General features: G+C 36.5%; 1 protein-coding gene across 2 annotated transcripts in view; it reads left to right on the forward strand.

Moving 5' to 3' along the window:
• The window catches only part of LOC123525896 (DNA polymerase alpha subunit B-like), a 59,387-nt gene that overhangs the window by 18,443 nt on the left and 15,874 nt on the right, over window positions 1–25,070 (forward strand). For both annotated transcript variants that reach the window (XM_053521644.1, XM_053521652.1), the window contains 11 exons: window positions 2,902–3,026; window positions 5,581–5,663; window positions 5,944–6,007; window positions 7,732–7,847; window positions 10,499–10,686; window positions 12,876–13,183; window positions 13,753–13,923; window positions 14,365–14,403; window positions 14,824–14,897; window positions 15,226–15,322; window positions 18,350–18,456. In XM_053521644.1, coding sequence (XP_053377619.1) covers window positions 2,902–3,026; window positions 5,581–5,663; window positions 5,944–6,007; window positions 7,732–7,847; window positions 10,499–10,686; window positions 12,876–13,183; window positions 13,753–13,923; window positions 14,365–14,403; window positions 14,824–14,897; window positions 15,226–15,322; window positions 18,350–18,456 — 1,372 coding nt within the window. The remainder of the gene's footprint in view (window positions 1–2,901; window positions 3,027–5,580; window positions 5,664–5,943; window positions 6,008–7,731; window positions 7,848–10,498; window positions 10,687–12,875; window positions 13,184–13,752; window positions 13,924–14,364; window positions 14,404–14,823; window positions 14,898–15,225; window positions 15,323–18,349; window positions 18,457–25,070) is intronic.

The following is a 25,070-nucleotide window of genomic DNA, read 5'->3' on the forward strand; positions in this document are numbered from 1 at the left end:
ATATGTTTCTGTCAACATTCTCTTCCGCAGTCGGTGTTCACGAAAGACCCTGAAAATTCACAGGACAGTCTGTCTGGTAAACATGATGTTTTTACAGGATCGGAGAATATTTTACCAGACCGAATTCTTTTAATAAATTTGATATCTGATCAGTGTGCGACATTAACGGTAGCCCGATCGCCAATGGCTACGAAAATTCAGTTTGGGTGACAGAAAATCAGCAGACCGTAGCCCGGTGGGCTATGAAAAATTCTGAGGAATAAATTTACCAAAAAGATCATTGCAAACGTGGGAGCAAAATAGTTGCTTTGAAGCTTCAAACTTCGCTCAAATCCAATCTCAAAGCGAATTCAAGTCGCCCGAATTTTTTTTGGATGCGCACCCGCTAATCATTTGACAATTTGCATCATGTCATAATGTGCGTTGAATACACATACACACTCGCCGATAGCATAAAAGCTCCGCCTACTTCAGGTACTTGTGAGATTTTCGCGAGAAGTGTGAAAGCAAATCAAATTATCGGTTTCACCAGAGGCAATTGTAATAGGCCAATCAGCGCCGCGGTTACGTCTTTGACACTTAGCATTTAATTGTCAACACGTGCGAGTCGTTTTCTAAAGAATTGTCAATTACATATGCAATTAATTGGAATTATAGACACAATTATTTGGTATCCATGGTAAAAGAACGACATGTAAAGTATTAACTTCGTAAAACTAACTTTGATGGATGAATTGATTTGAATACTGGTATGTATTTCTAGGTTTGGCACAGTTTACTTTCAGTTTTATTCGAATGAGAAACTGTTCACACAAGTGGTGACGTGGTACAAATGTGTATGGTAAAATGATGTAACTAAGAAAATGAGTGGTCATTGAATCAATTCACAGCGTCGAGGTAGAAATATAAAAATTAATGGAGTCTTCCAACTTCTTCCTAAAGTCTCCCACTTCTCCTTAAATCAGTTTGAGGGATAATTGACTTCTCCCAAAAAAATAATGGGCCTGGCGAGACCCCTGGTCAGTCTACTGCCAAGCTATTTCTTGTCTACCATGTCTGCAAAGCTGTTTAGATCTCTTTTCATGACTCTGTGTCTTTGACTTTCTGCACAATTTTGTGAACACTGTTTCAGATTTTGAAATCAATTCTGAAAAACTCATACAAATTTCTGAAATATATCAATATTCACCAACCTACAGCAGTATATTGAAAGAAATTAAATATTACTAGAATGAAAGTCTTGTTCATTCTTGAGCGAAAAATTAGTGGGGCTACGAAAAATTCTGTCGGGCTACAAAAAATTGGAAGTCCGTAGCCCCATTGGCTACGGTGTTAAAAAGTTAATGTCGCACACTGTCTGATCTTTAAAACTGGTATTTATACATAGTCTATATAGACAGCATTACACCCTTAACTTATTTCCACATATTAATTGAAACAGGTTTCAAACATTAAGTTTTAAGGCTGTAAAGTCTCCCTGTACTTGGATTCAGTGTTGTTATATTTTCTGGTCCTTTTGGATTATGGTGTCCATTCAGCATATGTGTAATAGGGTCCAGCTTAAGCCTGTGCTAGGGGGCATGAGATCATTACCTCTTGTGAACAGACTCGATCAAAAGGTGTCTGCTGTTATTCTTCTTTGTTGCATTCTTTGCTTCCAAAGGATCTTTTTACAGATTTTATTCATATTCATTTGCTATATCATCGTTGTCTTTCCCCAACAAGTCTATTGTTTGCACGGAGTCCATTGATGTTGACACTGAAAGAGAAAGATGACCTTGGAGTTTCTGGGAATTCCCGTCTGGTTCCCGCGTACATAAATCGAGTACCATCCATGATTAGTCGGAACAACGCATTCAATGATAACGCACGTTCTTGGAATTGTCGTGACATCATGATGGGTTTCCACTGTTTCTATTTTAAGGACCAATGAAACAAGCGCTTACTAAAAAATAGTTTGACATCAGTTTCTCGTGATTCCATGTTACAATAATAATGAAAGTCAAACTTCAGCGAAATCGTGGAGGACTTTCTTCTTATTTCATCATATTGACCTGCAGTTTTTGTCGGACACTCAGTCTTGTGAACTTGACATATCACTGCTGACCGGATCAAAATTTCCCTGACATGTTCAACGGCTTTCGCGACCTCTGGCAGTGTCTTTGATGAAATTGGCTCTCTTGAGACCTACATGATTATTTGAAGTCTCGTTTAGCATACGCTATATACGCTTTGGAAGAAATTGATTAAGTTCTTCACTCTTCAACCTTTTCAACATCTTGCCCTAAAATAGTTGCGTTTTCAGATTTGAGAATTGGTACGCCTGTGTTCACTTTCATTCGGGAATTGACATATTTATAAGATGCTTTTGGATTAGTCTGTTCGGATTGAGAAAGTTTTTCCTCAAACTGTTTTCTTACATTTCTACATTCTTTTGTAGTTGCATAGGGCTTTGACTAAATTAATATATGAGATCAAGGGACCATATTTGCATTTTGAATATTTTTGTAGAGCGAGAAATGCAGCTACAAGAGAATGAAGAAACATAATCTTGAAGGAGTATTTAGAAGATGGTGATGAGACGAACGTCACAATGTGCAGACTGCAACAATCTACATTACCCTACCCCCGCCCCACCCCCAGAAAAATCACTCTTTAGATTAGTAATAATATAATAATAGTATCCTGTCACAACCATCGCACACACACACACACCTTGCTCTCCCCATCCCCATTCCCCACACTCACCTCCCACCAAATAAACAAACCTTAAAATTTGCTTCTGTCCTCCACTGATATAACCCTTTGGCCTTATATTTTCCCCAGCTTGGTGGTGCTCTTGTTACATTTTATCTTGAACATTTCAAAGTTTGCTTCTACTTAATGTCGATATATTTTTAGTGCAGGAGATGTGTACAATGCACAGACTGGAAGCATCAGAACTGGTGACAGAATGGGTGGCTTTTACTCACTCCAAGAAAAATGTCAGGCTTGAGCTGGATACACTTGACCAGTTTGAAAGGGAGGTAAATATTTAGACTTAGCTTGACTGTTTAAAGAATAAAATACAAAGGTGGGGAAAGGGTACTAAAAAACCAACACGGGATAGGTTAAGACTATTTTAATTTTAGATGGACTGGGTTTGGTCTTATCAAGACCTTCTTCAGCATCATATTCAAAGAATAGTCAGCTATTCTACTCACCCTGGCATCGGCGTCGGCATCGGCATCGCACCTTGGTTAAAGTTTTGCATGCAAGAATGTATAGCTATCGTTTAAAGGCACATAGACATATTGTTTTTGTCCTGTCCGTCCATCACACTTCATTTCCGATCAATAACTGGAGAACCATTTGACCTAGAACCTTCAAACTTCATAGGGTGGCATGGCTATTGTCTTTGGGGTCACTCCATCAAAGGTCAAGGTCACAGTGGCCTGAACATGGAAAACCATTTCCGATCAATAACTTGAGAACCACTTGATCCAGAATGTTGAAACTTCATAGGATGATTGGACATGCAGAGCAGATGATCCCTATCGATTTTGGGGTAACTCTATTAAAGGTCAAGGTCGCAGTGAACAGAACATGGAAATCCATTCCAGTCAGTAACTTGAGAACTACTTGACCCAGAATGTTGAAACTTCATAGTGATAGGACTTACAGAGTAGATGACCCCTACTGTTTTTGGGATCACTCTGTTAAAGGTCAAGGTCGAAGTGGACAGAACATGGAAATCCATTTCCAGTCAATAACTTAAGAACCTTTTGACCTAGAACCTTCAAATTTCATAGGGTGATAGGGCTTACAGAGTAGATGACCCCTACTGTTTTTGGGGTCACTCTGTTAAAGGTCAAAGTCGAAGTGGACAGAACATGGAAAACCATTTCCAGTCAATAACTTGAGAACCATTTGACATCTGTAGAACCTTCAAATTTCATAGGGTGGTAGGACTTACAGAGTAGATGACCCCTATTGTTTTTGGGGGTCATTCCTTCAAAGAACAAGGTCACGGGGCTGAACATAGAAAACTCTTTTCATTCAATAACTTGAGAACCACTTGACACAGAATGTTGAAATTTAATAGGATGAGACACTCAGTATCGCAATGCATCAATATTTCGATGTATCATTACACCCCTATTTGAAAAACAGGGACGTATTATGGGAACGCCCCTGTCAGTTGGGCGGGCGGGCGGCATCCACAGACATTGTCAGGAGCATATCTTCTTCATGCATAGAGGGATTTTAATGAAACTTGGCACAGTTGTTCACCATTATGAGACGGAGTGTACTGCGCAAGAACCAGGTCCCTAGGTCTAAGGTCAAGGTCACACTTAGAGGTCAAAGGTCAAATTCAAGAATGGCTTTGTCCGGAGCATATCTTCTTCATGCATGGAAGGATTTTGATGTAGCTTGGCACAATTGTTCACCATCATGAGATGGAGTGTCATGCGCAAGAACCAGGTCCCTAGGTCTAAGGTCAAGGTCACACTTAGAGGTCAAAGGTCAGATTCAAGAATGGCTTTGTCCGGAGCATATCTTCTTCATGCATAGAGGGATTTTAATGAAACTTGGCACAATTGTACACCATTATGAGACGGAGTGTCATGCGCAAGAACCAGGTCCCTAGATCTAAGGTTAAGGTCACACTTAGAGGTCAAAGGATACAAGAATGAAAACTTTTGTCCGGAGCATTTCTTCTTCATGCATGGAGGGATTTTGATGTAACTTGGCACAGTTGTACACCATCATGAGACGGAGTGTCATGCGCAGGTCCCTTCTTTAGAATTACTTCCCTTCGTTGTTAAATAGCTTATATTGTAACTTTTTTCATTACTAGTCGTAGGGAAAAATTTTCTGTAGTACAACATGCATGTTACATCGAATTCTGAGTGTATTTTGACCTATCACTACCTGGTAAGTATTTTTATTTTTATGTGGACTTACAATTTTTTTTTTTTTTTTTTAAGATAAACGTCCTTTAGTTGTTACTATAAATAACTTACATTGTAACTTTTTTGATAATTGACCATAGGGAAAAACCAAGACCACTTTTCTGTGGTACAACATAGATGTTACTTTCAATTTAAGGTATCTCTACCTGGTAAGGATTTTTTTGGTGGACTTAGAAAAACAAAACAATTACAAAAACTACTATAAAAAACATAGTAAACAACCACAAAATTAAAATTCCATTTGCAAATACAGGTGCAAATGCAAAGAAATTTGTTGTGACGGGCGTATATTGTGACATTCTGGCACTCTTGTTTACTTAGGTTTAAAGAATTTTAGCTGAGAAATACTATTGAGTTTGTTACAGCTAACAGAAAATATTTAATATGCAAAACAGTTTTGGTTCTGCAGTTCAGTTCATGTAGCTACAGAGATACCCTGGACTTGTATACTCTGTGGAGTAATGGTCTACTAGCATAGGCACAATGTTAATTTATACAAAATAATCCATTCAACATAAGAAGTGCTTCCTGTCCAAGTAAATAGTCACAAAGTCACAATATATTGTTCAAAAGTGGTGAGTAAATCTGAATTGCTAAGAGACTAATGAAAATTCTGTGTTTTCAGCGATTATCCAAAAGGAATCAGAAAACTCCAAAGGCAGTGAAGAAGGAGACTGCACCAGTAATTCATACGATAGACAGTCTACCGTGAGTGTGCACAACAATTACATTGTCAGTAATTTCATTGATTTCATTGCATAAATGAATCATATTTTGGCAATTATTTTGAAGCCTGCATTTATATTAATCAGAGGATCATATACATATGGCATTATGCTGTTTTTTACTGGCACAAATCTAGGGTGTTTATGATTTTAAAAGCTATTTTTATGTTTCAAAAGAAGAATTCTGCAGTGTGCGGCCTCATGTTAAGAAAGATGACTTAATTGGAATAGTACTTGAACTGTCACCATTTATGTGACTTCAGAATGGATGTTGAAGGAGCTGAAGAGTTATACAGTGCTTATGGTGGAAAGACACCAAAAACAAAAGTAGGTTGGAATGGTTTGTTGTAGTAATTTTAGACTTTCGTCAGTTTGCATTTTCATGTATTTATATACTGTAATACAAGCTTGAAGTATCACAAAATTGCGGTTCCTGAAGTTTTAAAGTAGAAATTTTCCAGGCATTTGTACTGTAGATGAGTGTAACAGTATTTCTCAGATCACTATTTGGAGTAGAATAGTTTAAATTGATTTATTTGATATTAATTGTAAGGAAACATCCCTCTGTATATACATATGCTAACTACACTTTATCACTGCTTTCTGTATTTCTTACGTTTTCATGCCCCAGTAAGGGATTATCAGTGTGAGATGTTGTTGAATTCCACTGCAGATGTGCATTAAACCTAAACTTCAGCACCACTGTACTATTCCAAGTTGATGTCTGTCCAGATTTATAGTGTTTCGATAAATAAATTTAGATGAATTCATAAATTTCAAGAGGCACTTGTATTGTTAAACTCAAATTAAATTGTGAAGAAATGTTGATTCAGTTGTGAAGACAGGTTGAAGCTTACCAGTGGACTTTAAAAGGTACTTCTTATGAAATACCATAGCTTTTTTTTTACCAGGATACAAAATACAGTCGACTCTCATTGGCTCGAACCCGGATCGCTCGAATACCCCCGTTCGCTCGAACTCATCATCTAGTCCCGATCTTATTTCTTATATATTGTATATTGTTCGACTCTGGATGGCTAGAACACCGATAACTGGAACTCTCGAACTCCCTGTCTGGTCCCTTGAGCTTAATTATGGTGTAAATCACACCTGATGGGTTGAACAGACAATTGTCTGCCACAAATCTTTTCATGATGCAAACAATTCGCACTGCTATTATTGTTATTGTTAAAGCTTTATTCGGTGCGCGTAGTTTTAGTACGTTGTGAAATTAATACTTGTACAGGTCAAACAAATTTAATTAGATGATTTTCGTCCATTTTAATGTTTTAATTAATGAATTGTATGTTTCAGACAAAATCTGAGCAAAGAATGTCTGTATTTTACTTTAAATAGGGCTGACTGCTTACACATTTCATATTTCCACAGTTGAAATATGCAAGTTGGACAACTCTGACAGTGAAGGACCCGGCAACGAGAAAAAGCAGTCGGCTACCAGAAAAAAAGGAATTAAAAGAAAATTAGACATTCTGTACATGTGTGTTTGATTTTTCTGAACATTCGTAGTTTTAGACTCTCCGACGTCAAATGTGCTTTGAAGTTATATGTGCTCGACTATTTGTTTTATAATCGAATATTTGTTTTTAGATGAAAGTGTTAATATGCATTTATAAAACTATTTAATAAAAATATCTAAATTATTTTTTGCTGACAATTTATAATACATTTCCAGATTAAATATGGGTCAACTGTGTCATACACGACATGAACGTACTTTACAATAGCTCCGTATATAACCAAAGATGGCTGCCATACAGATGGCTCGAACTACCGATCTCTCGTTTTCACGGACCCTTCGAGTTCGAGCCAACGAGAGTCGACTGTATCAATCACAGATGGGGATAGTATGAACTAAAATTGACAATTATATTTTCATTGAAAACTTGTTTCATAGCAGCATTTTATTTGATCTTGCCTAAAGGTGATGTGTATTATTTCTGTATGGCTCATTATAAAGCATTTTTGGTCTGTAGTTTTGAAAAACAGATGTGCATGATGTGAAAGAAGACTTAGTACAGTTGTGATTTCAGGGTGCAGTATCAAACAAGAGACAACACACCCCAGAGAATGCCCCTATCAAGAGATTTACTGGACCCAATCGTAGCCCCGCAGTACCATATTCCCCAGCTAGCTTCTCTCCAGCTAGGTATGTAAGGAAATATCTGTCATCAGGGTTAGATGCTTACTTTTTTTCTAACAATCCTGGCGGGATTCCTCCTTACAAATTCAGCTGTCCCTCCCTGATTTCAGGAATCCCTCCCATTTTCAGTGATTTTATCGATTGTTAACACTATTTAAAAAGATTCAATAAACATATATAACCAAAGCAAATACATCTTTCTTTTATTTATATTTATTGAACATAAAGAATCGATACATTAACATTTGTAGTCCTTCAGCCATGAACTTTGAAAATAACGCGGAACCAGTCTACGTACATGTATGTATTCGAGAGTAAACATCCGGACTGTGGTTAGAACAGATGACAGGGGTGTAAAAAAAAATTTCACTTCACTCGCCCTGCAGGACTAGTAGCCAGTAATATCTACTCGCCCTTAGTGAACAGCCACTCGCCCTAATAACTGACACTTTTAATACTGTCACTTTTATGAAAGGAGTATTATGTACAATAGTATTATTTCCCGAAAAATATTTATTTTGAAAAGTGTCTAAAAAATTTGGACACAATAATCATCGTCCATCCACCCGTGTTGAAAGAGATGGGAAAAAACGTTAAAGATTTTCGGTAATTATTCAGTTGATAAACTAAGTAATTGACCTTGTTTTCATGATCAATTTACACCCCCTCAAAGTAGAGCTAAAAGAAGTGTGTCAGTATCTTGACATCTGAAGTGGAGATCAAAGCGGTATTTTTGCTCGAGATTGTCATGGCATTACATCATGTTTTCGCGCCATGTGACACATCACTGTCTGATCGTACCGCATCGGTTCTTAAAATTGCTGAGAAATAGAAATCAATAAAAAGTTTCTTCTTTAATTTGTTATCAAAAGCGAATGTGCTATATCCCGTATAAAAGGTAAATGTCTCAAACGATAGTTACTATAGTGGATATTCTACCTCTGTGACCTATTTGCCCTCAAGGAATTTACATTATTGTTTGACAAAAAAAACTTAAATTGTTGGTCAAAAAATACATGTACAAAGATTCATTTAAAACTTATTAAAAACCGCAATGACATCACACTGCTTTATTTTAAAATCGCATTTTTATTTACGTTCACGAGGTCACGTAACCTATTCTGCCGCACTAACAGAAATCTCATCTGTTTGCCAAAAATCGTTTTACTCCATGTATTGTAATTGCTGCCGCTTTTTCATTATTTAAGATTTTTTTATTCTGTTTTTTGTTCCTTCTGGTCAAAAGTCTGAATTTTATGCCCAGAGTATTCATCATTTATTTACTTTTAGAAAGAAATAAGTAACTAAGATCGCACTGTTTGAATTTTTACAAATGATTATATGAAAATTCGACCGTTTTTATAGAATTTTGCCTACATTTCTGTCGATATCTTATTAAAATCATTATAGAATTCAAATAGTATTATTTCTCAAGAGGTGTTGAAAACTTGAAGTGAAAATGTTAAAAAATGAATGCACTACGCACGGTTTTTGTGTGCGTGTCGATGTAAATTAGATATTTAATACGATAGGTCGCACGTGCTTGTGGAATGGAAAATTACCGGCATGACGTTTTGATATCTTTACGATTCGCGGGTAAATTCCAGTCAATCCAGGTAGCGACTGAACCATCTCAAAAGTTTGTTGACGTTTTGGAGTTGTAATTTCTGAATTTTGGTCAAGTAAGGACGTAAAAAAACCACTCGCCCGATCGGTCGAGTATACAGCGAGGTCCACTCGTCCTACTCAGACTTTAACTCGCCAATGCGAGCGGGCGAGTGGAATTTTACACCCCTGCCAGATGTCGACTTCGAAAATCGTTTCAAAGCAAGGTTTTTCTGTCATTTTGGTATTTTTGAAAAGTTTTTTTAGCAATAGATATTGAACTGAAAACTTACTGTCCCGACGGGACAGCCAGCTTCCAAGTTCAGGAGGCCCTCCGCTAAAATAGGTGTCCTCGGGATCGCGGGACTGCGTTAAGATCGAACCCTGGTCATTGACTGTCTGCGTCGAAACACTTGTATACAGGTTGAATAAGGAGAGGTTTTCTATGTAGTGCAGAAGATTCCAGAAATTTCATAGCCTTTGAACCAACATAATTTATCACGAAGGATTCTGCAGAACAAATATGGTGAAATGACGTTATTCTAACATAAAATTTGTAAAGAGCTTACATAATTGAATTTTAAGCTTTTATTACCGGTACCTAGAAAACTTGTTTTAGTTATGCATTATAGGGTTGTAATATGTTAACAATTGGTAAAAAGGTGTTATACATGTAGCTACAGATGATATCTGTGTTTCTCATATTAATACGTACCGTATTTAAAATGACAGTAACAGCAGTTTTATGCTAGAATGCTTTTAAATGCATATTGGCTTTAGTAATTTTTGGAGATAATAAGAAGCATTAAAGAAATGAAATACAAAATTTCTCTACTTTTTCCCACCTAAAAGAGACTTTTATCAATCAATATGAAATGATCTTTGCCAGGATACAGTGTATAAGTATGACACCTTTTAAAACAGTAGCTTTGTGTGATGAAATATTTTGTTAGTAGCCAACTGGGTTTGTAAGAACTGAGCTGGACTCTTCTTGGCTTCTTTACTGCATATTAGTTAATTGCTTCTTGTGATTTTAAACAATGTCTTTTCAGTACAACACCAGCAAAGAAGTACAATTCTCGGACAAATAGGGGAGAAGTAATGGTCAGTGTTGGTTCAACCAACAATGTTAAGTGGCATGGGTCTGGTCAAGGTGTAACCATAGAAGACTATAGTACAGAACAGAGCATTTCTAAAAATATGAAATATATGTTCCAGAAATTGTCTGAGAAAAGAGATGGTAATTTATGCAGATTTTAGACTAACATTGCATGATATCTGATGACCAGATATAACATTAGTGTATTATTCTTGGCCTTTTATGATTGAAATGTTCATTTTATGAAAACATGTTGAGATCTGTTGCAGGGTGAGGTTTGTTTTGATGCACCGAAGTTCATTAATAGAATTGTGTCTGACAACTGTTTAGTGGTTCTAATTTCCAGCAATAATTGCTATGACCAATCAGCAATAAGAATGGGCATTGCTATCCCAGTTTATAGTGGTTAGGTTGGTCAGTGTAAGTGTAATCTAGCATACAAAAGTTTGGTTAAAAAAAATTTCAGTCACTCATTTATTGAACTCTGTCAAGTTTGTAATGCACCCTGACAGCTGTGATAGTCTTCAAATTATTCAAAGCAAAGAAGTATGATCTTTGCTGCCACTCCAATTGCCTTAATTCAGAGTCCTTACTGTCACAGTTTTAACTAACTAAGGAATATTCAGATTTGGTTTAAACTTAATGTATTAGTGGTTTGAACAGAAGGCAGGACCCTTGCCACCTCTATACACTTAGATGAATGACAGACTTGATCTTCAATCAGCCATTTCATACAAGATATGCGTTGTCCAGGGTTCAAAATAACAACTTTTTGCAGGGTTTGCACAGACCTTGAAAAGCCCTTGAAATTGGTTTTAAACCTTAAACAAATTGAAAAGAACTTGAATTTTGAAAAATACTGCTTAAATTTTATACAAAACTCATTGAAAAACATTCTGTCTGCAACTTGTTTTGTTGAACAAATGTATTTAAAAAAAAAAAAAAAAAAGAAAAAAAAAATAGAAAAGAAATGAACATAATTAGAAATAAAATACTGCATTTGATCACATCAATACTATGGCACATTTTAATGTAGTTAACAAAGAGTGCAAATCCCGTTATACACAGTTTTAGCTCGACTATTCGCTATTCTACTCACCCTGGCGTTGACGTCGGTGTCGGACCTTGGTTAAAGTTTTGCATGCAAGTACATATGGCTATCATTTAAAGGCATATAGCTTTGAAACTTATTTTTTCTTTTTCTAGATCAATTACCAACCTCACTGGGTCAAGTCCCATAACTCTGACATGTACTTTGAGTAAATTATGCCCCCTTTTGGACTTAGAAAATCCTGGTTAAAGTTTTACATGCAAGTTACTATCTCCAAAACTAATGCAGATATTGAATTGAAACATGTGTCTTTGGGGTTATAAAACTAGTTGATAGCATCAAGTCCCAAAACTCTGACCTGCATTTTGGCCAAATTATGCCCCCTTTTGGACTTAGAAAATCATGGTTAGTTTTGCGTGCAAGTACATACAGCCATTAATAAAAGGTATATAGATTTGAAACTTATTTTTTCTTTTTCTAGATCAATTACCAACCTCACTGGGTCACGTCCCAAAACTCTGACATGTATTTTGGGCAAATTATGCCCCCTTTTGGACTTAGAAAATCATGGTTAAAGTTTTGCGTGCAAGTACATACAGCTATTACTAAAAGCATATAGATTTGAAACTATTTTTTTCTTTTTCTAAATCAATTACCAACCTCACTGGGTCAAATCCCAAAACTCTGACATGTATTTTGGGCAAATTATGCCCCCTTTTGGACTTAGAAAATTCTGGTTAAAGTTGTGCGTGCAAGTTATCTGCAGAACAAAATGCAGATATTAAATTGAAACTTCACATGTGCCTTCAGGGTTATAAAACTAGTTGATTGCATCAAGTCCCATAACTCTGACCTACATTTTGGTCAAATTATGTCCCCTTTTGAACTTAAAACTTCTGGTTAAAGTTTTGCATGCAAGTTACTATGTCCAAAACTAATGCAGATACTGGATTGAAACTCTATAGATATTTTAATATTTAGGGTAATATTTCCCTGCTTCTGGGACATTCGAATTGTTGAGCATTGGCTGTTTTATGGACAGCTCTTGTTTTTGAAGAAGTTGATGGAAATTATTCCAACTCTTAGTTTTGAGAAAAATAATTCATGAAAAGGTATAATTTTATGTACCAGAAATAAATGCTTGAAAAGTGTTCAAACTTTGTCTGATACATGTATATGTTCTGAATGAAAGTTCCGTTCATAATTTGTACATTCGGAAGTATTAATTCAAATGTATTTGACGGTTTTTACATTTAAAGAAGATTTTCTGTTTTCACAGTATTGAATGATATGATAGAAGATATGGCTGAACATCTTCAAAAAATACACAAAATTGAGGAATACATGCATGTGGCTTTGCCGACCCAGGAGGAAGTCACTGTAGCAGGAAGAATTTGTTGTGACAGTAACGGAAAACTTAATCCGAAGTCTGTGGTATTAGAAGGATCAATTGACACATCCTCAGGGAAAACTATACCTGTAGACTTATCACAACTGAAGGAATATGCTTTGTTTCCTGGGCAACTTGTTGCCATGGCAGGTCATAATAGTACTGGACAGAAATTTGTGGCAAGCAAACTGTTTGAGGTATAGTAAACAGCTGTGTGTCTTGGTATATTTTTCACTGTTGTACAAATTATTTCATCTGGAGCCAGATTTAAACCAGCATTACACAGCAACAGCACCTAGCAACAAACAAAATTTACATGTTTAATCAAGCACTTCAGTGTTATGCAAATAATTCTGAAAAGATTATTCATTATCTTTCCCTTTTGTCTTCTATACAGGAGTAAAATGGTTTACTGTTCAATATGCAGGTAGATTATATTATATGCTTACAGCTTAGCAAGTGATGATCATAAATTACTTAAATGATGTTAAGCTTGTATAATGCACTGAATGTTTTTCTCTGGTAGATTAAAAAAGGATAGCTGTGCTAATTGCCCTCTAATCAGTTGCTATTACATAATCCCTGATAAACAGCAGATAAGATGGGAGTTGTATATTGGATTTGGGGGGTAGGGGGGGGGGGGTACACTTATATAGTAGTGAATCTAGGCCTTTAATGGCAGTTTCAAACTCTGAAATAAATCAGTTCACCTTGTTGAATGAAATACAGTAGATACTGAAGTCTGTGAAAAATAAATTATTTTTAGAGTGTAAGTTTACCGCTACCAGAGATTCCAGCTAATACAGACACTAAGAACACAAGGTTATCAGTGATGGTGGCTGCTGGACCGTTTTCTACATCGGACTGTCTGTCGTACGAACCTTTTACAGACCTTATTGAACAGATTCAGCTTACCAGACCAGATGTCTGTATACTGGTAGGTTGTCTGTGAGAATTATGCATTTCGTCACCTTAGTGCAAAAAGTGAATAAGTGCTTCTTTAAGTCAATGCAGTTGTCCGCTTCTTGCACTGAGGTGATGATTTAACTAATGAAAAGAGTCTGCATAAAGTGTGGTATAAAAAAATAACTAATATACAGAATCATTAGATAGCTCAGATTTTTTCATTATCTGTAGATAAAATTAATGATATGGAAGTGTTACCTGTCTTTATTGCTTTATGAAATTTTATGTTGTTCAGAAAAGGGGAAACAACACATGTTCTAAGTTAATAAAAACTTTGTTCTGTTACTAAAAGATGAATGAATATTTTCAAAATTGTTTCAAATTTTATAATATGTATAGAAGGTACATGATAAAAATTCGTACAAATGGTTTGATGCAAAAGAATAATGCTGTGTAATGTTTATTATTTCAGATGGGTCCATTTGTTGATTGTAAAAATGCAGAAATTGAGGTAATACATGTAGTCTACAGAAAATAAAAGTTACCGGTAGTATTATTCCGTATTCTTAAGGCATTGTAGGACTAAAAATATTTGGCATATTACCTGCACTATATATTCGATCTATCAGTAGTCGTGGTGAAAGGAGCAAAATTGACTGTGGTGTCTTGAAAACAGAGTGCACATTTATCTTCTTGTCTCAAGTTTCTCAATTCACTATCAGTATTTTCAACATTTTTCATTCTGAAGATGTTTTAGCTGTTTAATTTGACTTTAATTGTGCCTGTATATCCTTGATAAATATTCAAACAGTAAGCATTAGTTAATGCAAAATCTGATGAGTATTTAGAGAAGTTGTCTCAAATATCACTTTGGGTTTAGAGACTGATTGCCAGACTCTCTTTATAACCTTAAACATTGTTATATTTCTAGAATGGTAAATTGACGGTTACTTATGATGACATTTTCACACAAAAATTGGATGAAGTTGCAACTGTGACAGCAAAGTAAGTACTCTTGCCATTGTAATGCGAAGCTGTTTTTACTGAAAGCCGGATTTTAAACTTAAGTGACTTCAACGGTCTTTGCTGCTTTGTTTGAGAGACCAGTATTTTAGATGTTCAAAATTAAGCACACTGTTCTTAATTTGATGTTAAGACAAAAAATGTTCCCATGTTTTCTACATGGGTGCTAAGTGTTAACAGTTGTGACTTGGGTCTATTTAGTAACATGTCTTGAACATCCTTGTTAATTTTTATGATTCCTTGTTCTTTCATGTTTATTTTGTGAGTGTAGCTGTTGTTGTTGAAAGAAACTTTTTTTCATACATTTCAGTTTAAATGTACAACTGGTAGTGTTACCTTCACAGAGGGATATGCACCACGACCCAGTCTATCCTACCTTACCTTACAGTTTAGACAAGACATATAAGGTATCCATTTATTATGTCTCCCACCACACAGTGGTGTGGGAGACATATTGATTTACTCCAGTCTGTCTGTCTGTGTGTGTGTCTGTCACAAAGCATGTCCGCACTCTAAGTCGAACATTTCTCATCCGATTTTCACCAAACTTGAACAAAATGTGTTTGACCATAAGACCTCGGCCAAGTTCGATAATAAGCCAAATCGGTCCAGGCGTCTTGGAGTTATGGCCCTTGAATTACCAAAAATCGGTCTTTTTACTCTTGTCCGCACTCTAATTCGAATATTTCTCATCCAACCTTCACCAAATTTAAACAAAATGTGTTTGACCATGAGACCTCGGTCAAGTTTGATAACTAGCCAAATCGGTCCAGGCATTTTGGAGTTACGGCCCTTGAATTATCGAAAAATTGGCCTTTTTACTCATGTCCGCACTCTTAATCAAACATTTCTCATCCGATCTTCACCAAACTTGAACAAAATGTGTTTGACCATCAGACCTCGGCCAAGTTTGACAACTAGCCAAATCGGTCCAGGCATTTTGGAGTTACGGCCCTTGAATTATCGAAAAATTGGCCTTTTTACTCATGTCCGCACTCTTAATCGAACATTTCTCATCCGATCTTCACCAAACTTGAACAAAATGTGTTTGACCATGAGACCTCGGCCAAGTTCGATAACTAGCCAAATCGGTCCAGGCATTTTAGAGTTACGGCCCTTGAATTACCGAAAAAATCTGTCTGTTTACTCTTGTCCGCTCTCTAAGTCGAACATTTCTCATCCGATCTTCACCAAACTTGAACAAAATGTGTTTGGCCATAAGACCTTACCCAAGTTCGATAACTAGCCAGATCCGCCCAGGCAGTTTTGATTTATGGCCCTTGAATTACTGATTGGATCCACTCATCCAGACCATCTAATTGGATCCACTCATCTAAAACATCTAGAGAAACTAACATTTTTCATAGGGGCAGTTGTGGGAGACATGCGCTTTTCTCAAAAGCATCTCTAGTTTACATGGTTATTCCTTTAGATACATGCATGTTGTGTTATACAATTTAAAATTTGAAAAGATGTTACCAGTCGTGTTAAACTCACTCCTTATTTAATTTTCACATTATAAATGACTTTCTGGTATTAATAAAATCTGTAAGAATGTTCTGTGGAAGCATGAAATGCAACAATTGCCAACCAAGCAAAGTAATGTTGGACTTGGTTTATTGGAATCTGTTATGAGAGGTGATGAGGTGCTACACCTGTCATGCCCCTTAGCACTGCTTAAGCGAAACTCTATTTACTGTACAGACATTGTGTAGACTCCAATATCTGGAAGGACCAGAAAGTAAAAGTATCAGAAAGTGCACAATCTTTGGGAAAATGGCACAGTTTTGGATCTTTCATGATTAGGCGTGGAAATTATTCTACATGATCTCAAATCTGCAACCATCTGAATGAAGGACTGATGGCTACCCTACCTTATTAATAGGGACAATGGTCTAGATCTTAATAATCCTGAAAAAGAACTAAGATATTATAAGAATTCATAAAAAAGAGACAAAGTGCTTATAGCAGTTACCTAGTCTTGAATGTCTTTCTTGTAGCTATAGGTTCAAAATCTACCCTGGTTATGGAATTATTTGTCAGTTAGATATCAGATTGGTCTGTGGAAGTTGGTTGTACCTGGAAAAGCAGTAAGAGGTGCTCTTTGGGTCTTACTCCACCATTAAATCTGGAAAATTGCTATGAAACCGTAATCGTGTCTATGTGACGTAAAGCCCAATCCATCCGAAACTTTAGAATTAGAATTAAAAATGATTCAGTGAACAATTTTAGTGCTTTTGAATCGGTATGCTTAAGCTTTGGTGACCAGTTTATATGCATTTTTTTAAATCCCCTTGAAATTGTGGGTTATATAGATGTACCAATGTCAATCCTTTCTGAGAGTGTTGTGTTAACAATATTAAAATTCAGTTGTAGGCTAAATGGCTTTGCACTTCCACAGGTTGGTACTCTTGATCAGTAAAGTAAAACTTTTTTGTGTATTAAAGAACTTGCCTAATTGAAAACTCATTTAAAAATACTGTAGCTTTATGATTGTTTTTTATGCCCCCACTTTTTTGGGGTGGGGGGCATATAGATTTGCCCTTGTCCGTCCTCCGTCCGTCTGTCCTTCCGAGAATGTTGTGTCGCGCGTAGCTCCAAAAGTATTTGACGTAGAATCACAAAACTTTACAGGAATGTTGGCCAGCATGTGTAGTTGTGCACCTGGGGTTTCGCGTCCGGATTCATTCAGTCGTGTAGGAGTTATGGCCCCTGACTGTAAAAATTGGTCATTTTAATGTTGTGTCGCGCCTAGCTCCAAAAGTATTTGACCTAGAGTCACAAAACTTTACAAGAATGTTGGTCAGCATGTGTAGTTGTGCACCTGGTGTTTTGCGTCCAGATTCATTCAGTTGTGTAGTAGTTATGGCCCCTGACTTAGTAAAAAATTTGTTATTTTAATGTTGTGTCGCCCGTAGCTCCAAAAGTATTTGACCTAGTCACCAAAGTTTACAGGAATGTTGGGTCAGCATGTGCAGTTGTGCACCTGGGGTTTTGCGTCCAGATTCACTCAGTCTCGTAGGAGTTACAGCCCCTTACTTAGTTAAAAATTGATCATTTTAATGTGTCGCGCGTAGCTCCCAAAAGTATTTGACCTAGAGTCACCAAAGTTTAAAGGAATGTTGGTCAGCATGTGCAGTTGTGCACCTGGGGTTTCGCGTCCGGATTCATTCAGTCATATAGGAGTTATGGCCCCTGACTTAGTTAAAAATCGGTCATTTTAATGTTGTGTCGCGCATAGCTCCAAAAGTATTTGACCTAGAGTCACCAAAGTTTAAAGGAATGTTGATCAGCATTTGCGGTTGTGCACCTGGGGTTTCGTGTCCGGATTCATTCAGTATTGTAGGAGTTATGGCCCCTGACCTAGGAAAAAATTTGTGTCCTTGTCATGTAGTGGGGGCATCTGTGACACATTTCTAGTTTTTTTTTTGCAGCATGTTCACTTTGCATCTGATCCATGCACTCTACGTATAAACAACATAGTGTTTGGTCTTACATCAACAGACGTACTGTTTCACATGGGGACAGAAGAAATTACATTGTAAGTTTATTCCCAGACAAATATACGATGTATTTACTAATTTTTATTACAAATGTATATAGTTTGCATTTGTTTACTGAAAATTTTTCAGTGAGTTATAAAGGTAAAGATTTCTTGTTAAGCGTGGCTAGTCGACAGAAGTCCCCAGCTGGAATGGATGGAACAACTTATTTCCAATAGTCTAGAGCCCAAAGCAGGTGTCAATTTACCTTGTCGGCAGTTAGTCTAGTCTGATACAATACCAGTTTAAGTAAATCACCAAGTACTGAACACTAGCTGCAAGCGGGAATCAAATCTGGATAACTGTTGTACTCCCAACCTGCTAACCACTGCCCCACTATCTAGGGACTACCTTAGCCTGGAAAATTAGGGAGAAGTGACTTCTCCCTCCAGGAGAAACAGGGAGAAGTTTCGCAAATGTGAAACAGGACATTGCTTACACACATTAAATAACAATGTCATTGTTTATTCAGTTTCAAAATATTTTTAGTGTTTTCTGTTTATGATATATTATAAATAAAAACAGTGCAGTGTTTCAACAGTACAGTACAAATTTGTACTGTTTTATTACTGTACATATAATGATTTACAACTTGACACAACACATCTTTCATCATGCAACCAGTGCTTTTATATTTCCTTGATTTCTTCCTTCCCAGGACAGCTTTTTTCTAATGTTAAAATCTTTCATTGACTTGTCAACCTATTAAATTGCTCAGGTTTATGAACAGCCTAAACTACCAATTTAAAAAATTAGTTATATATACTTCCTCTTACTTGACAAACTGCATAGTTGATAAACTCTCGAACATTTAATGAAACGTTATTTGTATTGATCAGTAGATAAAGACTTAATTATCAGGGGCAATATTTTTTTAAAAACAACGTATTTTGACATAAAAAAAAATAATTGTTTAAATGTATTACCTCCCTTTTATACATATCAAAAATGAACTAAAAGAGTAGTCTGCTATTTTTATCAAAACAAATTTAATAGTTTGTCAACTGCATTATATTTAAAATTATATCTTTTTAATGAAAGAAATACAGACCGAGAAGTAAAGGTAAAAATGTTTAGATAGTTAACAAATCCCGATGGAGAAATAAACATCGGGAGTAATGATTAGTCTACATTAGATCTAATTGTGTTTAAGATCTATTTTTGGAAACCAAAATTTCGAAATGATTTTTTTCCGGAACCATGATTATTAGGAAATAAGTAATTAAGTACTGACACTTAAGAAATCGTTAAGAAATTCGGAAGTTATTGCTGTTTTTAAATTTTTTTGGGCTCTGATCTCCGATTTCAACTTTAATTATTAGATATCTACTCTTGTTTTTTATACCCCCACAAAAATGTTTGATGGGAACTATATAGGAGTCAGTTTTGTCACGTCGCGTCCCGTCCCGAAATCTATATCTCAGTTATTACTAAATGGATTTGATTCAAACTTAAAATAGATGTTCCACCTTAACACCTACATTATGTGACAAGGTGCATTACTGACACCAATTTTTCATGAATTATGCCCCTTTTTACTTAGAATTTAAGGTTAATTTTGATGCATTTTCACTATATCTCAATTATTACAAAACGGATTTGATTCAAACTTAAATAGATGTTCCACCTTATCACCCACATCATGTGACACAAGGTGCATAACTCTGACACCAATTTTTCATGAATTATGCCCCTTTTACTTAGAATTTAAGGTTAATTTTGATGCATTTTCACTATATCTCAGTTATTACTAAATGGATTTGATTCAAACTTAAAATAGATGTTCCACCTTATCACCCACATCATGTGACACAAGGTGCATAACTCTGACACCAATTTTTCATGAATTATGCCCCCTTTTACTTAGAATTTAAGGTTAATTTTGATGCATTTTCACTATATCTTGGTTATTACGAAATGCATTTGTTTCAAACTTGAAGTAGTTGTTCCAAATCATCACCCACATCATATGACACATGGTGCATAACTCTTGCACCAATATTTCCTGAATTATGCCCCCTTTTTGCTTAGAATTATACTTATATAGTGTTTTGATATACTTTATCTGTACCTCTCTTATTATTTGATATTTTTTAACACAGACTCAAGCTATTGTGCAATATTCATCCACCATTGGAGTTATTAAACACTCCAGTGACAGTTCTTGACATATTTAAATGTTTTTGGTACACAGGTGTAACATCATAAAATACAGGTTAAGTTCGACTGGGTACAAACCACCCATTTTATATGTAGTTATGGCCCCTTTCCAACTTAAAATTTGTCAAACTCATGGTTGTCGGCGAATAACTCACAAAAGGCTTGACAGATTTAGATAAATTTTGGTACACATGTGTAACATCGTAAAATACAGGTCAATTTTGATTTAAATTGCACCTTCTTGTGTCCATGTCTTTCTTATGGTTGCCATTCTTCTGTGACAAGACCGTATTGTGGGGGTATTCGTCACTCCTGTGACAGTTCTAGTTTTTTAGCTCACCTGAGCACGAAGTGCTCAAAGGTGAGCTTTAGTGATCACCCTGTGCCCGGCTTCCGTCGTCCGTCCGTCCGGCGTCAACAATTTGACTGTTAACACTCTAGAGGTCACATTTTTGGCCCAATCTTAATGAAACTTGGTCAGAATGTTATCCTCCATAAAATCTTGGACAAGTTCGATATTGGGTCATCTGGGGTCAAAAACTAGGTCACCAGGTCAAATCAAAGGAAAAGCTTGTTAACACTCTAGCGGTCACAATTTTGATCCAATCTTAATGAAACTTGGTCAGAATGTTACCCTCCATAAAGTCTTGGACGAATTCGATATTGGGTCATCTGAGGTCAAAAACTAGGTCACCAGGTTAAATCAAAGGAAAAGCTTGTTAACACTGTAGAGGTCACATTTTTGGCCCAATTTTAATGAAACTGAGTCAGAATGTTACCCTTAATAAAATCTTGGACGAGTTCGATATTGGGTCACCTGAGGTCAAAAACTAGGTCAACAGGTCAAATCAAAGGAAAAGCTTGTTAACACTCTAGAGGTCACAATTTTGGCCCAATCTTAATGAAACTTAGTCAGAATGTTATCCTTAAAAAAGTCTTGGACGAGTTCGATATTGGGTCATCTGGGGTCAAAAACTAGGTCACCAGGTCAAATCAAAGGAAAAGCTTGTTAACACTGTAGAGGCCGCATTTATGACTATATCTTCATGAAACTTGGTCAGAATGTTAATATTGATGATCTTAAGGTCCAGTTTGCATCTGGGTCATGTAGGATTAAAAACTAGGTCACCTGGTCAAATCAAAGGAAAAGCTAGTTAACACTGTAGAGGCCACATTTATGACCATATCTTAATGAAACTTGGTCAGAATGTTTATCTTGATGCTCTTGAGGTCAAGTTTAAATCTGGGTCAGCTGGGGTCAAAAACTAGGTCACTAAGTTAAATCAAAGGAAAAGCTTGTTAACACTCTAGAGGCCACGTTTATGACTATATCTTCATGAAACTTAGTCAGAATGTTAAACTTGATGATCTTTAGGTCAAGTTCGAATCTGGGTCATGTTGGGTCAAGAATTAGGTCATGGGGGCAAATCAAAGGAAAAGCTTGTTAACACTCTAGAGGCCACATTTATGACTATATCTTCATGAAACTTAGTCAGAATGTTAAACTTGATGATCTTTAGGTCAAGTTTGAATCTGGGTCATGTTGGGTCAAAAACTAGGTCACGGGGTAAAATCAAAAGAAAAGCTAGTTAACACTGTAGAGGCCACATTTATGAACATATCTTGATGAAACTTGGTCAGAATGTTAATCTTGATGATCTTTAGGTCAATAGGTCAGGTGAGCGATACAGGGCCTTCATGGCCCTCTTGTTTTACTTTTGTCGTCATTTACCGCAATCACATTAACTGCAAACAATTAACAGCCAAATCAGTCCCGGCGGTGTCAACCTGAAATCGAGTGATCATCTTTTGTTGTCATGGACACGTTTCGACCTGTGTACCTCCCGGTGACATTCTGTGTATTGCATATTGTGTTTACAGACTACATAACTGAGATGTATAAACTCGGCGCACCTTATTGCCAATTATCTAATTTTAGGGCAACTGGAACTTCGCTTTTCTGGGCGGGAAGGGCGAAGTTAAATATCTTAGGGCGAAGTTATCGCTCAACTTCGCCCATAACGCAGTCCCTGCTATCTCTCTACATATATAATTGATAAATTTAGAAAAAAAATCAAAACAGATTTTACATTTTCACTCCAGATAGTGTTTGCACAGGGAAAGATTGTACTTAAACAAACAAATGCCCTATTTATTACTCTCAAATTTACATCACTAACAATTAATCTTGTGTACATTACAAAGCTACAACTGAGGAGATCAAATATACCTGTTATTAAGAGTAAAAGATTTTTAGTCCCCTACTGGTTGAAAACCAGTTTCGGGGACTATAGGAATGCACTTTTCCGTCATTCCGTCCGTCCGTCTGTCCGTCAGTCCGTCTGTCCGTCCGTCCGTAATTTCATGTCCGGTCCATAACTCTGTCATCCATGAAGGGATTTTAATATTACTTGGCACAAATGTTCCCCATGATGAGACGACGTGTCATGCGCAAAACCCGGACCCCTAGCTCAAAGGTCAAGGTCACAATTGGAGGTCAAAGGTCAACAGGGCCTTTTTCCTGTCCGGTCCACAACTCTCCCATCCTTGAAGGGATTTTAGTATTACTTGGCACAAATGTTCCCCATGATGAGATGATGTGTCATGCGCAAATCCCGGACCCCTAGCTCAAAGGTCAAGGTCACAATTGGAGGTCAAAGGTCAACAAGGCTTTTTTCCTGTCCGGTCCATAACTCTCCCATCTATGAAGGGATTTTAATATTACTTGGCACAAATGTACCTCATAATAAGACGATGTGTCATGCACAACTTTCAAACCCCTAGCTCAAAGGTCAAGGTCACACTTAGCAGTCAGATGTTAACATAGCATGAACAGGGTCTGTTTCGTGTCCGGTCCATAACTCTGACATTCATTAAGGAATTTTAATATCACTTAGCACAAGTGTTCCCCATGATGAGACGACGTGTCATGCGCAAATCCCAGACCCCTAGCTCAAAGGTCAAGGTCACAATTGGGGGTCAAAGGTCAATAAGGTTTTTTCCCTGTCCGATCCAGAACTCTGTCATCCATCAAGGGATTACAATATTACTTGGCATAAATGTTTCCCATGATGAGACGACGTGTCATGCGCAACACCCAGTACCCTAGCTTAAAGGTCAAGGTCACACTTAGAGATCAAAGGTCAAGAGGATTTTTTTCCTGTCCGATCTATAACTTTGTCATGCAAAGCAGGATTTAGATATCAGTTGGCACAAATATTCCCCTGGATGAGACAACATGTCATGCGCAAGAACCAGGTCCCTAGGTCTAAGGTCAAGGTCATATTTAGAGGTCAAAGGTCAAATTCAAGAATGACTTTGTACGGAACATTTCTTCTTCATGCATGGAGGGATTTTGATGTAACTTGGACCAAATGTTCACCACCATGAGGCACCCTTGTTTTTAGAATTACGTCCCCTGTTGTTACTATAAATAGATTTTATTGTAACTTTTTTATTACTGGCGGTAGAGAAAAATCGAGACCACTTTTCTGTGGTACAGCATGCATGTTACATCCAATTTTTAGGTGTATTTTGACCTATCTCTACCTGGTAAAGAGTTTCTTGTGGACTTATATTATATAGATTTTTTTTTTTTTTTTTTTTTTTTTTTTTTTTAAAGATTAATTTCCCTTTGTTGTTACTATAAATAACTTACATGATAACATTTTTATAATCAGCCAAAAAAATTGAATATGAAAACAACTATAGGTTTTTATATATATAAATTTTAATCCAAGTGTTTTGTTATAACGTAGTGTATATATAGTACAATATTGTTTATACATCATTGACAGATATCAGTTCATTATGTTATACTGCAGTAGAGAAAATTAGGTGCCTTCCAGTAGGGGACTTTGTATTGCATGGCAATACTTCATTCACTTGTTTTCTTGAGATGTGCGAAGAAAAAAAAGAAACCAGATATAGGTTTCAGTAGTTCTCGTGTTAAAGACACAAAATGTATTTGTAAGTTTTTTTAGCTCATGGTGAGCTATTGTGATCACGCTGTGTCGGTCATGCGTCCGTCCGTCGTCAACAATTGTGTTTAAACGACATCTCCTCCAAAGCCACTGAATGGTTTTGATGAAGCTTGGCGTGGAAGTTCCTTGGATGGTCCTCTACCAAAGTTATTCAAATGGTTCCACTTGGTTGCACATAGGGGCCCAGAGCTAAAAATAGAAAAATCTTCAAACGACATCTCCTAAACCGATGGTCCGATTTTGAAATAATTTCACACAAATGGTCCTTATGTCACCCTCTACCAAGATTGTTCATATTATACCGATGCGTCAAAAAACATGGCCGCCAGGGGGCGTGGTCACTTTTCCATATATATATATATATATATATATATATATATATATATATATATATATATATAGTGGAAACTTTAAAGATCTTCTTGTAAAACTGCTAGCCCGATTTTAAAATAATTTGACGCAAATGGTCC

This window comes from Mercenaria mercenaria, chromosome 1, assembly GCF_021730395.1.
Source record: "Mercenaria mercenaria strain notata chromosome 1, MADL_Memer_1, whole genome shotgun sequence".
NCBI classification, from domain to species: Eukaryota; Metazoa; Mollusca; class Bivalvia; order Venerida; family Veneridae; genus Mercenaria; species Mercenaria mercenaria.